Below are 14,746 nucleotides of genomic sequence, written 5' to 3'. Positions count from 1 at the left end.
CAAAGTTTGCAATCAACTTTAATCAAACTTGCATTCAACCTGTATTGGCATAATATCTCGGTTCCTTTCGAAAACTGGCCAGATCCCATCATGGGTTCCAGAGTTATGGCCACTTAAAGGGCTAAAATTTGATATTTCTGGCTTGTGAACAAGATAGAGACCACATTTTGCAATCAACTTTAATCAAACTTGCACACAACTTGTATTGGCATAATATCTTGGTTCCTTTTGAAAACTGGCCAGATCCCATCATGGGTTCCAGACTTATGGCCCCTTAAAGGGCCAAAATTTGATATTTTTGGCTTGTGAACATGATAGAGACCACATTTTGTAATCAACTTTAATCAAACTTGCACACAACTTGTATTGGCAAAATATCTCGGTTCGTTTCGAAAACTGGCCAGATCTCATCATGGGTTCCAGAGTTATGGCCCCTTAAAGGGCCAAAATTTGGTATTTTGGCTTTTGCAGCCATATAGAGACTTCATTTATGGTTTGATTTTATACAAACTTGCAAAATATTTTCAACAACAATAAAGCTTGGATTCCATGATGAATCTGTCAGATCCAATCATAGGTTCCTGAGTTATGGCCCCTGATTGACCCCTGAAAGAGCCAAAATTTGTTAATTTTTACCTTGTGAAGACGATAGAAGTGATATTTTATATTTGATTTTAACCACACTTAAACACAACTTAAGTCACAATAAGATCTCGGTTTCTTTCGAAAACCAGCTAGATACCATCATGGGTTCTAGAGTTACTGCCCCTGAATCAAAGGAAAAGCTTGTTAACAACCTAGAGTCCACATTTATGACCCTATCTTCATGAAACTTGGTCAGAATGTTTATCTTGATGATTTCTAGGGCTAGGTCGAAATTGGGTCATATGGGGTCAAACTCTAGGTCATCTGGTCAAATCAAAGGAAAAGCTTGTTAACACTCTTGAGGCCACATTTATGACCCTATCTTCATGAAACTTGGTCAGGATGTTTATCTTGATGATTCCCTGGCCAAGTTTGAAACTGGGTCAATTGGGGTAAAAAACTAGGTCACCTGGTCAAATCAAAAGAAAAGCTTGTTAACACTCTTGTTTATTTGATGTGCATGAAACTTAGTCAGAATGTTTGTCTGCATGAAATATCGCATGAATTTTTATCTGAGTCATGTGGGGTCAAAAACTAGGTCACCAGGTCAAATCAAAGAACAAGCTTGTTTACACCCTAGAGGGCACCTTTTTGATCATATCTTCATAAAACTTGGTCAGAATGTTTGTTCTTATGAAGTCCTGGATGATTTTAAATCTGGGTCACGTGGGGTCAGAAACTAGGTCACTAGGTCAAATCAAAGGAAAAGCTTGTATACACTCTAGAGACTACATTTTTGCTCCAGTCTCCCCGGAACTTTGTCAGAATGTTTGTTTTCATGAAATTTTGGACAAATTCGAATCTGAGTCATGTGGGGTAAAAAACTAGGTCACTAGGTCAAATCAGAAAATGCTTGTTTACACTCAACAGGCCACATTTTTTGGTCCAATCTTAATGAAAATTGGTCAAAATATTTGTCTATGAAATCGCTAGGTAAAACATGTTTACACTGTTATGATGTGTTACTCAGGTGAGCGACCTAGGGCCATCTTGGCCCTCTTGTTTTAGTTTTTCCAATTTTTAACTCTAGCAGCCCTTTAAGTGGAACAAAATTTGAAGAAGAAAAAATTTGAACAAAAGTGGGAGATAACTTTATAATGATGCTGCAGACCAAATATGATGACTATCCGTCAAGTGATTCATATGAGAAGAAGTCTTTAGTTTTTCCTATTTTTAGCTCCAGCAGCCCTTTAACTCATTAAGGACACAGATCGCATTTATGCGTTCATTTTAACTCTTATCGAGTACCGCATGTCGTATTTATCCGTCAAAAGATAATAGGCGTGTATGCTGAGGATCGCATAAATGCACTATCTGCCTGATAGTACTGTATGCCGCGTGACGTGATTTTACGTTTGTAAGCTTACTAACGATTGCACTGCTGTCAAAGTAAACCAAATGAAAATATTTTACTCTAAATATTTATAAAACCCGGAAGCGATCGAAACAATCAAAATATGTGTTATTTAAGCATGTATTTTCAATATACTCCTCACTAAATATCGGAATTAGAAAGTTATTTCTAGGTATTGCCTGTTTTATGCTGCAGAGTCTTTCTTTTTGATTCAGTAATTTTTATTTTATTAAATAAAGTATAATTTTGTTCTTTCATAATGTCATTTGCTTTAAAATTTAGCAATATATGATATTTGAATAAATATAGTATTATCAAATAATGGCTGTTTTTCTATGTCCAATCTTTCTTGAATATTGCAGTTTTCCATATTCATGGTACTTCAGTTGGCCTGTAAAACAATTTTGCAAATTAAAATAATAGTAAATTTTAAATCATTGAATAGATCATAAATTGTAGTATCAGTTGTGAAAATTTCAGTTTTATTTATCTGTTATAAACAGATGTTTGTCCCTAATATTGATCAAAGGATGCCCATTCTCGCATACCAGAGGTCTACCGTGATTCCCCGGATGAACCTCTGGCACATTTCGCCGATATTTGTGGTTTGGTTACATTACAGGTAAAACGTTTCAGCCAATCAGCGTCGTTTCGCGACAAAATGTAGCGAACCAATCAAAATCGTCTGTGAAAAGCGTGACCGCGTCCTTTCATATCGATGCGAGTTACGAGGAATATTATTTCTTCAGGTGAATTTCTTAACAACGAATAACAGAAATAAATCTTCTTTATTAATCGCAATCATAAAATATCGCCTTTATCCATCGTTAGCAACTACCTTGCTTACATATTGTTTGAAATTTCAATTCGGCGTGCCAAATAGTGGCGAACATTGATTGGCTGAAACTTCTCCCGGTAGTAATTACGAGTGCGCATGCTCACCAAATAAACGACAGAAATAAATCAGAGGTTCGTCTCGGGATTTTGACGAACATCTGATGGATGAGAATGAGGATGCCTAGATCTTATCGATTATTGATTATCAGTGAAAATCCACAGGCATACAAAGCAGATAATTTGATAAGTGGCTCAGGAATGTATCGGAAAATTGATACCAGTAATTAAGCGGCGATATGGCTGCAGGTATTAATGAGTTAAAGGGGTCAAATGAAACAATTTGAACAAAATTGAAAGAGGATTGCCAAAAATTCACTTTTATATTCTTGTGCCCTAGTATTCGAGCGCATAAACCAGGTTGGTAGGCCAAATGTCAAGGTAACAGCAGGGTCATATCTGTCCGTCATATTTTGTGTCCAGAGCATAACTTAAGAACCATTCAAGGTATTGACTTCAAACTTGGAAGAGGGTGATGAGATGATGTGCAAAGCTTATGAACTTGGTTGGTAGGTCAAAGTTCTAGGTCCAAAATTGAGTTCAGATGCCAAATCTTTCCTTTGTTCTTTGTGGCTGGAGCACACTTCAAAACTATTCAAGGTATTAACATTAATCTTGATTTATAGGTGGGTGTTGTTGAGATGATTTGAGGAGTATACCAATCCAAATTACTGTCCCTACACCCCCCCCTCCACCCCAACCCACCCACGTCCCACTCCCCACAAAAAATTACTTTGATGTTCTTGTGCTGTAGTATTCAAGTGCATGAACCAGGTAAATAGCTCAAAAGTGAAGGTTACAACAGTTGAATCTCTATGTCATATTTTGTATCCAGAGCATAACAGCATAACCATTCAAGGTTTTGACTTTAAACTTATTAGGTGGCATCACTGGCACCAGAACAGAAAGAAAATGCCTCTGTACATGTAATACCAAACCCCTAGGTATTCTATAAGAACCATGGTCATGAAGGGAAAAATATACTAACCCGTTTCAATCGAGCATTTCATACCTAAAACACGCAGTTGGTAAATGTGTACTATGAATATCAAACAAGTGCTAATTTATCTTCCATTGTGTACCGGTCACATTTCTTCAGTACTTCTTATCTTCGAAAAACAATGCGTAGTTTATAGTTATTTCAAAGTTACACAAAAAACTTGCTTGAACTTCCCTGGTGAAGTTCCGTTCTAGATTACCAAACCATTCTGATTGGCTTTTGTGAAAATGTATGTCAATCGTCATTTTACTACATGTGTTTGCTGAAATGTGAAAATGCAGCATAAATGTGCAAAATGAATAAAGGAAACAGAACAGATGCAGACCAATGTACGATTTCAAATTACTGATCATATACAAGTTGAAGTTCATTCATTATTTCGAGTTTTAGTGTAAAATTGTGATTCTTTAAAATTCTATTTTTGTTTGTTTAGTTTACAATTCGCCAAACATGTGCACACTGCCGTGACCTCTAGACCGGATGTTCATTAGGGAAGGTCAAGCAAGTTTTTTCTGTAACGTTGACGAAAGCATAAAATATGTTGATAATCTCAGCAATATTGAGACAATGTGACTGGTGCACGATGCAAGATAAATTATTGCTTGTTCAATATACTAGGTACCCATTCAACGAACTGCGCATTTAAGTTGAGAAATGTACGATTGAAACGGGTAAGTATATTTTCCCGTTCATGACCATGGTTCTTATAGAATACCTAGGGGTAGGGTATAACATGTACAGAGGCATTTTCTTTCTGGTCTGGCGCCAGTGGGTGGCATTGAGTCTTGTAGGCACTTTTCCGTAGAAATAATCTTGGTTAACTTATTGATATGGAAGTATGGCTTTGTATTACAGGTGAACAAAGTGGATACAATATTCCTGAGGTATGTGAATGCAGTGAAATCCCACGTTGGTTGTCAGATGAATGTTACAATGACATTATGAAGTATCCAGAAGATAAAACTCTTCCAGAACATATGAGACGTCTTATTTGTGATGCCTATATTTGCATGTACCAAAGTCCTCAAGTTATGATGTTTAAATAAGGAAATTCTTAAATGTTAGTTGTGATGCTGTGGAAGTACAGGATAAAATTATTGTAGCAATATCATAAACTTTGCAGAAGTTATCTACAAATTATAGTATAAACAGTGTTCAGTGCTGGTTACAAGGCCCTCTTGATTTCAGAACATATTAACTATTATGAAAGATGTGTACTCATATTGACCTTCAAATAGATATTAAGTCATGTCATTCTAATTTATACTAAATCACTTTAGATCAGTTGTTAAGAAAGCTGGAAGCAGGTTTAAATCACTGTTTAGTCTCCTTCCAGGAAAAGCCAGTACTCATGTCATGCAAGGAGTTAATGATCATGATACCAGTTTGGCTTGAACCAGGTAAAGCTGCACATACCTTAACCAGAAGTCTGCTTGCCCAGATATCTGCAATGTCAGTACCAGAAGTCTGCTTGGCCAGATATCTGCAATGTCAGTACCAGAAGTCTGTTAGGCCAGATATCTGCAATGTCAGTACCAGAAGTCTGCTTGCCCAGATATCTGCAATGTCAGTACCAGAAGTCTGCTAGGCCAGATATCTGCAATGTCAGTACCAGAAGTCTGTTAGGCCAGATATCTGCAATGTCAGTACCAGAAGTCTGCTTGCCCAGATATCTGCAATGTCAGTACCAGAAGTCTGTTAGGCCAGATATCTGCAATGCCAGTACCAGAAGTCTGTTTGCCCAGATATCTGCAATGTCAGTACCAGAAGTCTGCTTGCCCAGATATCTGCAATGTCTGTACCAGAAGTCTGTTAGGCCAGATATCTGCAATGCCAGTACCAGAAGTCTGTTAGGCCAGATATCTGCAATGTCAGTACAACTGTTTATTGAAAAATCCTTCAAATAAAAACCTCCTAAAAGTTATGTTGCAAAAACTAGTGTAGAGTTGTATATGTTACAGCTAGTCCAACTACAAGTTCAGAGAACCTTATCATTTTGAAGGGTTTACTTTACACCTTCAAAGTCATTCTTCTATCTCTTTTTAAGTTAAGAAATATGTCTCTATTATGAGGGACAACTCCATCTTGGTCAGAAATACCAATTACCCATTCTTGCATAAAAACTACTGTTTTCACAGAATCGGGGCATGTATTAACTGGAGAAAAAACATATAAGCAAGGCAGTGCTGTTAATGCATGTTATTGTGCCCCCTTTCGAAGGAGGGGTATATTGTTTTGCAGATGTCGGTTGGTCAGTATGTAGACCAATCCGTTTCCGGATGATAAATGAAGAACGCTTGGGTCTAGGATCATGAAAGTTGATAGGGAGGTTGGTCATCACCAGTAGATGACCCCTATTGATTTTGAGATCAGTATGACAAAGGTCAAGCTCACAGAACAGTAAAACGGTTTCCAGATGATGACTCAAGAAGGCTTGGGCCTAGGATCATGAAAGTTGATAGGGGGGCTGGTCATGACCGGCAAATGACCCCTATAGATTTTGAGGTCAGTAGGTAAAAGGTCAAGGTCACAGTGACCCGGAACAGTTTAACGGTTTCCAGATGATAACTCAAGAATGCTTTGGCATAGGATCATGAAAGTTGATAGGGAGGTTGGTCATCACCAGCAGATGACCCCTATTGATTTTGGGATCAGTAAGTCAAAGATCAATGTCACAATGACCTGGAACAGTAAAACGGTTTCTGGACGATAACTCAAGAACGCTTGGGCCCAGGATCAAAAAACTTAATAGGGAGGTTGATCATGACCAGCAGATGGCCCCTGTTGATTTTGAGGTCAGTAGGCCAAAGGTCAAGGTCACATTGACCCAGAACAGTTAAACCCTTTCCGGACGATAACTTGAGAACGCTCCAGCCTAGGATCAAAAACTTAATAGGGAGGTTGATCGTGACCTGCAGATGACTCCTGTTGATTTTGAGGTCAGTAGGTCAAAGGTCAAGGTCACATTGAACCAGAACAGTAGAATCTTTGTTTACAGTGAGCAAGTAATTTCTGTTCCTTGTGCAATTACTGAATGCATCAAGGGGCGGCATTTCGTGTTCTACGAGCTCTTGTTTATTCTTTAAATGCTGTGCTGTGGCTAAATTTTTTTGTTGCATAAAAGAACTTTTATGCATCTTTGTTAGCTCACCTGTCACATAGTGACAAGGTGAGCTTTTGTGATCGCCTGTCGTCCGTCCGTCTGGCCACAATTTCTTGTGAACATGATAGAGACCACATTTTGCAATCAGTTTTAATCAAGCTTGCAAGCAACTTGCATTGGCATAATATCTTGATTCCTTTCGAAAACTGGACTTCATTTATGATTTGATTTGATACAAACCTGCAAAATATCTTTAACAACAATAGATCTTGGATGCCATTATGAATCCGTCAAACCAATCATAAGTTCAGGTGTTACGGCCCCTGATTGACCCCTGAAAGAATCAAAATTTGTTAATTTTAACATGTGAACATGGTAGATGTGACATGTTACATTCAATTTTAACTACACTTACACACAACTTAAGTCATGATAAGATCTTGGTTCCTTTCCAAAACCAGCTAGATTCCATTAAGGGTTCTAGAGTTACTGCCCCTGAAAGGGGCAAGATTTTCTATATGGCCCAATCAGCCATATAGAGGTTTCATTAATGCTTTGATTTGATACAAACTTGCACAGAATGTTTATCTTGATTATCTCTAGGCCAAGTGAGAAACTGGGTCATGTGGCATCAAAAACTAGGTCACCAGGTGAAATCAAAGGAAAAACTTGTAAACACCCTAGAGGCCACATTTATGACCCTATCTACATGAAACTTGGTCAGAATGTTTATCTTGATGATTCCTTTGCCACTTTCAAAACTGGGTCATGTGGGGTCAAAAACTAGGTCATCCAGTCAAATCAAAGGTAAAGCTTATAAACACTATTGAGGCCACATTACGACCCTATCTTCATGAAACTTGGGAAGAATGTTTATTGATGATTCCTAGGCCAAGTTTGAAACTGGGTCATGTGGGGTCAAAAACTAGGTCACCAGCTCAAATCAAAGGAAAAGCTTGTTAACACTTAAGAAGCCATATGTCTGACCCTATCTTCATGATTATCTTGATTATCTTGATGATTCCTAGGCGCTGTCTCCTGTGACACTCTTGTTGCACGTACTTATTCCATGAATTTTCAATTTGATTTCCTTGACTGGACTGCCAAAATTTAAAATACAACAGCATTGATTTGGTAAAGAGACATTCTTGTATGAACATAAATCTGTCCAAATAGACCTCAAGAAAAACATAAAGTCTTAAAATAATAAGTTTCTTATATACTCAACAACTTTTCAAATTCCACACCTGGTTTTTAGCTCACCTGAAAACAAAGTGAGCTATGGTGGGCTATTGTGATTTCTCACCGTCCGGGGTCTGGCGTCCGTCCGTCCACACTTTTCTTCAGACAACATCTCCTCTGAAACCATTGGGTGGAAGTTGATGAAACTTGGCCTGGAAGTTTCTTGGGTGGTCCTCTTTCAAAGTTGGTTCAGCTTGGTTGCACATAGGGGCGGCCAGAGCTAAAAGTAGAAAAATCTAACAACATCTCTTAAACCGCTGGTCTAATTTCAAAATTATTTAATACAAGTGGTCCTTATTTAACCGTCTGTCAAAATTGTTCAAATTATTACGATTTATGATTCGTCAAATAACATGACCGGCAGGAGGCATGATTCCTTTTCCCTATATGTATATAGTGGAAACTTTAAAAATCTTGTATGAAACTGCTGTCCCAGTTTTAAAATAATTTCACACAAATGGTCCTGGTACAGTGACATTCTAATTATCAAATTATTTTGATTTGTCAAAAAACTTGGTTGTCAGAGGGCACGGTCACTTTTCCCGTTCTGTATATAGTAGAAAATTAAAAAATCTTAATGTAGGAAACTGCTGGCAGGATTTTAAAATACATGTAATTTCACACAAGTTATCCTTTAACAGCAGGCTTAATTTTAAAACAATTTTACACAAAACGTTTCTTGGATATTTGGTTCGACTGTCTACCATAATTGATCAAATTATTGCCCTAGGTTCAAAAATGGCCATGCCCATGTGTGTGACATGTATATGATATAAGCTAATGTAAAAGAAACTTTGAATATCTTTTTCTCTGAATCCATAATAGCTAGAGCCTTGATATTTATATATACCTAACTCTTTACTTGTATCATTATGTTATACAAACACACTTGAAGCCTTTTACACAGGTGAGCGCTTTAGGGTCAATTGCCCTCTTGTTTTTCATACTTGTAGATAACTACATAGGTGAGTGCATTAGGGACAGTGACTGTCTTGTTTGTGTAATTATGTCTAGAGAAGTCTTTGGGATGTGTTTGTGTAATGTTTCACAAACAATCCCTCCAGCATCTGCAGACATTAATTCTTTAAAAAAAATTTATTATCCCTATATTGTTGCCAGTCAATGTTACAAGATAGTGATGATAACGAAATGACATTGAACTCATTCAGAACTAACATATGTACTTATATGCAAACAGTTTTTTAAGCTAATTTAGAAAATTTACCAGTAATCTAATTGCTTTTAAAACTTTGAAAGGCACTGGTATTTATTTGTAAATGCATGACATATTTGTATTGTTTAATAAAATTTGGAAAAGTGATAATATTTTGTATAAAGTTATTTTTGAAATGACAGAATTTTGAATACATGAAAACTAGTATACGTTGAGTGGTCATAATGGATTAAGTCAGTTTAATCTACTAATTAATTGATTCCAGCATTTTATGGAAATGGACCTACCTTTAACTTTTCAATACTTCAATATAAGTCCTTTCACAATCATTACATGCCTAAGTGTTCATAGGAATGTGTATTGAGTTGCTCCAAATATAATGTGGTGTCTGAGGGCAGTCCAGACATGTTCATGTTTTGCTCACCTGTCACATAGTGACAGGGTGAGCTTTTGTGATCACCCTTCGTCCATCGTCCATCCACAATTTCTTGTGAACACGATAGAGACCACATTTTGCAAGCAATTTTAATCAAACTTTCACACAACTTGTATTGGCGTAATATCTCGGTTCCTTTTGAAAACTGGCCACATCCCTTCATGGGTTCCAGAGTTATGGCCCCTTTATAGGCCAAAACTTGTCATTTTTGCCCGGTGAACACAATAGAAACCACATTTTGCAATCAACTTTTATCAAACTTGCACACCATAATTCTGGAACCCATAATGAGATTTGGCCAGTTTTCAAAAGGAACCAAGATATTATGCCAATAAAAGTTGTGTGCAAGTTTGTGTGTGTGTGTGTGTGTTTGGGTTTAACGTCTTTTTCAACAATTTTTCAGTCATATTAATGACCGTGTCTACTTGTAGCAGTGAGCACAATGCCCAACTTGATAGTGCTGCCTCACTGGAATATCACGCCATAGACATGTGACATGATAACCCACCCAGTCACATTATATTGACACCGGGCTGACCAGTCCTAGCACTAGCATTATATTCCATCACCATAAGATCTTGGTTTCTTCCTTGAACTGGCCAGATTCCATCATGGGATCCAGAGTTATGGCCCCTTAAAGGTCCAAAATAATTTTGGCTTTTGCAGCCATATAAAGACTTCATTTATGGTTTGATTTGATACAAACTTCCAAAATGTCTTCAACAACAATAAATCTTGGCTTCCATGACGAATCTGTCAGATCCAGTCATAGGTTCCAGAGTTATTTTATATCTGATTACCTCCTCTGATTGTAATCAAAATGGATTTATATCAGTAAGTACTTATAGGACTTATTTGAAATTTCATTATTGTCATTAGTTGGACTGAGACAATCAGGGTAGATAACTATGGACTGATTTTATGTCAAATTACTTCCCATTATTAGTCCCCTACTGGTTGAAAACCAGTTTCGGGGACTATAGGAATGCGCTTTTCCATCATTCTGTCATTCCGTCTGTCCGCAATTTCGTGTCCGGTCCATAACTCTTTTATCCATGAAGGGATTTTAATATTACTTGGCACAAATGTTTCCCATGATGAGACAACGTGTCATGCGCAAAACCCGGACCCCTAGCTTAAAGGTCAAGGTCACAATTGGAGGTCAAAGGTCAACAGGACTTTTTTCCTGTCCGGTCCTTAACTCTCCCATCCATGAAGGGATTTTAATATCACTTGGCACAATTGTACCTCATAATAAGATGATGTGTCATGCACAACTTTGAGACCCCTAGCTCAAAGGTCAAGGTCACACTTAGCAGTCAAATGTTAACATGGCATGAACAGGGTCTGTTTCGTGTCGGTCCATAACTCTTTCATTCATGAAGGGATTTTAATTTTACTTGGCAAAAATGTTCCCCATGATGAGACAACGTGTCATGCGCAAAACCTGTACCCCTAGCTCAAAGGTCAAGGTCACAATTTGAGGTCAAAGGTCAACAGGGCTTTTTTTCCTGTCTGGTCCATAACTCTCCCATCTATGAAGGGATTTTAATTTCAAATGGCATAATTGTACCTCATAATAAGACGATGTGTCGTGCACAACTTTCAGACCCCTAGCTCAAAGGTCAAGGTCACACTTAGCAGTCAAATGTTAACATGGCATGAACAGGGTCTGTTTACTGTCCGGTCTATAACTCTGTCATTCATTAAGGGATTTCAATATTACTTAGCACAGATGTTCCCCATGATGAGACAACATGTCATGCGCAAATCCCGGAGCCCTTGCTCAAAGGTCAAGGTCACCATTGGGGTCAAATGTCAATAGGGCTTTTTTCCTGTCCGGTCCATAACTCTGCCATCCATGAAGGGATTTTGATATTATTTGGCATATATGTTCCCCATGATGAGGCAACATGTCATGCGTAAAACCTGGTCCCCTAGCTCAAAGGTCAAGGTCACAATTGGAGGCCAAAGGTCAATAGGGTTTTTTTCCTGTCCGATCCAGAACTTTGTCATCCATCACGGGATTACAATATTACTTGGCATAGATGTTCCCCATAATGAGACGACGTGTCATGCGCAACACCCAGAACCCTAGCTTAAAGGTCAAGGTCACACTTTGAGATCAAAGGTCAATAGGATTTTTTTCCTGTCCGGTCTATAACTTTGTCATGCAAAACAGGATTTAAATATCAGTTGGCACAAACATTTCCCTGGATGAGACAACATGTTGTGGGCAAAGCCCCAGCTCTAGGTCTAAGGTCAAGGTCATCCTTAGAGGTCAAAGGTCAAATTCAAGAATGACTTTAGTCTGGAGCATTTCTTCTTTATGCATGGAGGGATTTTAATGTAGCTTGGCACAAATGTTCACCACCATGAGACAAATTGTCGCACAGCAGAACCAGGTCCCTAGGTCTAAGGTCAAGGTCATACTTAGAGGTTAAAGGTCAAACTGAAGAATGACTTTGTCCGGAGCATTTCTAATTCTTCATGCATGGAGGAATTTTGATGTAACTTGGTAGAAATGTTCACCACTATGAGGCACACTTTTTTTAGAATTATGTCCCTTTGTTGTTACTATAAATAGATTATATTGTAACTTTTTTATTACTGGCCATAAGGAAAAATTGAGACCACTTTTCTGTGGTACAACATGCACGGTACATTCAAATTTTAGGTGTATTTTGATCTATCTCTACCTGGTAAAGAGTTTCTTGTGGACTTATATTTTATAGATTTTTTTTTTTTTTTTTAGGGTTTATTTCACTTTGTTGTTACTATAAATAAATTATATGATAACTTTTTGTATAATCGGCCAAAAAAAGTTCCAAATGAAAACAACTATATGTTTTTATATATGCAAATTTTAATCCAAGTGCTTTGTTATATTATATTGTATATATAGTACAATATTGTTTATACATCATTGACAGATATCAGTTCATTATGTTATACTGCAGTAGAGAAAATTAGGTGCCTTGCAGTAGGGGACTTTGTATTGCATGGCAATACTTAATTCACTTGTTTCAAGTTAAAATGGGTATATCTCAGTAACTAGTGAAGATTCTGATTTGAAATTTTACTTATGTCAACAGATGGACTTGGACAATCAGTGAAGATACATATTGACTCATTATTTATGACAAATTACCTCCCTTTATTTTTTATCTAAATGAATACACCTTAGCACCTTCTAATGAGATTGGTTTGAAATGTTATGTCTTCTATGGTAAGAAATAGTTATATTAGATAACTCTTGATTGAACATTTATCGATATGAATACTTTACTGATATATTATTTTATTATATACAGTAAACCTCACTTATAAGGAACTCGGATATAAGGAACACTCGGTTATAAGGAACAGTTTTCAATTCCCCGATCTAATTCCTTCTTTATTCAGTGTAAAAATCCTCGGTTATAGGGAACCTGGTTATAAGGAACACTCGGTTATAAGGAACACTTTCCAGTCCCAAAGTACGAAATTCAATGGAAAACCCCTCGGTTATAGCGAACAGACATAAAGAATAAAACATTATTGGAAACCGGAAATAAACAAGTGAATCGCTGATGACGGCAGAGTAACGTCGGCACTATCACACGCTTTCTTTCCCCATGGTTGTAGGGCTGCTGGAGTAGACGACCCCTATTGTTTTTGGGGTCACTCCGTCAAAGGTCAAGGTCACAGGGGCCTGAACATTGAAAACCATTTCCGATCAATAACTAGAGAACCACTTGACCCAGAATGTTGAAACTTCATAGGATGATTGGTCATGAAGAGTAGATGAACCCTATTGATTTTGGGGTCATTCCGTCAAAGGTCAAGGTCACAGGGGCCTGAACATTGAAAACCATTTCCGATCAATAACTAGAGAACCACTTGACCCAGAATGTTGAAACTTCATAGGATGATTGGTCATGAAGAGTAGATGACCCCTATTGATTTTGGGGTCACTGTCAAAGGTCAAGGTCACAGGGGCCTGAACATTGAAAACCATTTCCGATCAATAACTAGAGAACCACTTGACCCAGAATGTTGAAACTTCATAGGATGATTGGTCATGAAGAGTAGATGACCCCTATTGATTTTGGGGTCACTCTGTCAAAGGTCAAGGTCACAGGGGCCTGAACATTGAAAACCATTTCCAATCAATAACTAGAGAACCACTTGACCCAGAATGTTGAAACTTCATAGGATGATTGGTCATGAAGAGTAGATGACCCCTATTGATTTTGGGGTCACTCCGTCAAAGGTCTAGGACACAGGGGCCTGAACATTGAAAACCATTTCCGATCAATAACTAGAGAACCACCTGACCCAGAATGTTGAAACTTGATAGGATGATTGTTCATAAAGAGTAGACGACCCCTATTGTTTTTCGGGTCACTCCGTCAAAGGTCAAGGTCACGGGGGCCTGAACATTGAAAACCATTTCTGATCAATAACTAGAGAACCACTTGACCCAGAATGTTGAAACTTCATAGGATGATTGTTCATGCAATGTAGATGACCCCTATCAATTTTGGGGTCACTCCATTAAAGGTCAAGGTCACAGGGGCCTGAACATTGAAAACCATTTCTGGTCAGTAACTTGAGAACTACTTGACCCAGAATGTTGAAACTTAATAGGATGATTGGTCATAAAGAGTAGATGACCCCTAACGATTTTGGGGTCACTCTGTGAAAGGTCAAGGTCACAGGGGCCCGAACATTGAAAACCATTTCCGGTCAGTAACATGAGAACCACTTGACCCAGAATGATGAAACTTCGTAGGATGATTGGTCATGCAGAGTAGATGAACCCTAACGATTTAAGGGTCACTCTGTTAAAGGTCAAAGCCACAGGGGCCTGAACATGGAAAACCATTTCCAATCAATAACTTGAGAACCTCTCG

At 37.9% G+C, this 14,746-nt stretch overlaps 1 protein-coding gene across 2 annotated transcripts in view; it reads left to right on the top strand.

The window, feature by feature from the left end:
- The window catches only part of LOC123549123 (ubiquitin carboxyl-terminal hydrolase CYLD-like), a 158,056-nt gene extending 148,498 nt beyond the window's left edge, over window positions 1-9,558 (top strand). For both annotated transcript variants that reach the window (XM_045336961.2, XM_045336960.2), the window contains one exon: window positions 4,749-9,558. In XM_045336961.2, the coding sequence (XP_045192896.1) occupies window positions 4,749-4,939 (191 nt within the window). In that variant the 3' untranslated portion in view covers window positions 4,940-9,558. The remainder of the gene's footprint in view (window positions 1-4,748) is intronic.
- The last annotated feature ends 5,188 nt before the right edge of the window (window positions 9,559-14,746 follow it).

This window comes from Mercenaria mercenaria, chromosome 6, assembly GCF_021730395.1.
Source record: "Mercenaria mercenaria strain notata chromosome 6, MADL_Memer_1, whole genome shotgun sequence".
NCBI lineage: Eukaryota > Metazoa > Mollusca > Bivalvia > Venerida > Veneridae > Mercenaria > Mercenaria mercenaria.
Note: the sequence above shows the minus strand (reverse complement) of the source record. Positions and strands in the feature narration are given on the sequence as shown.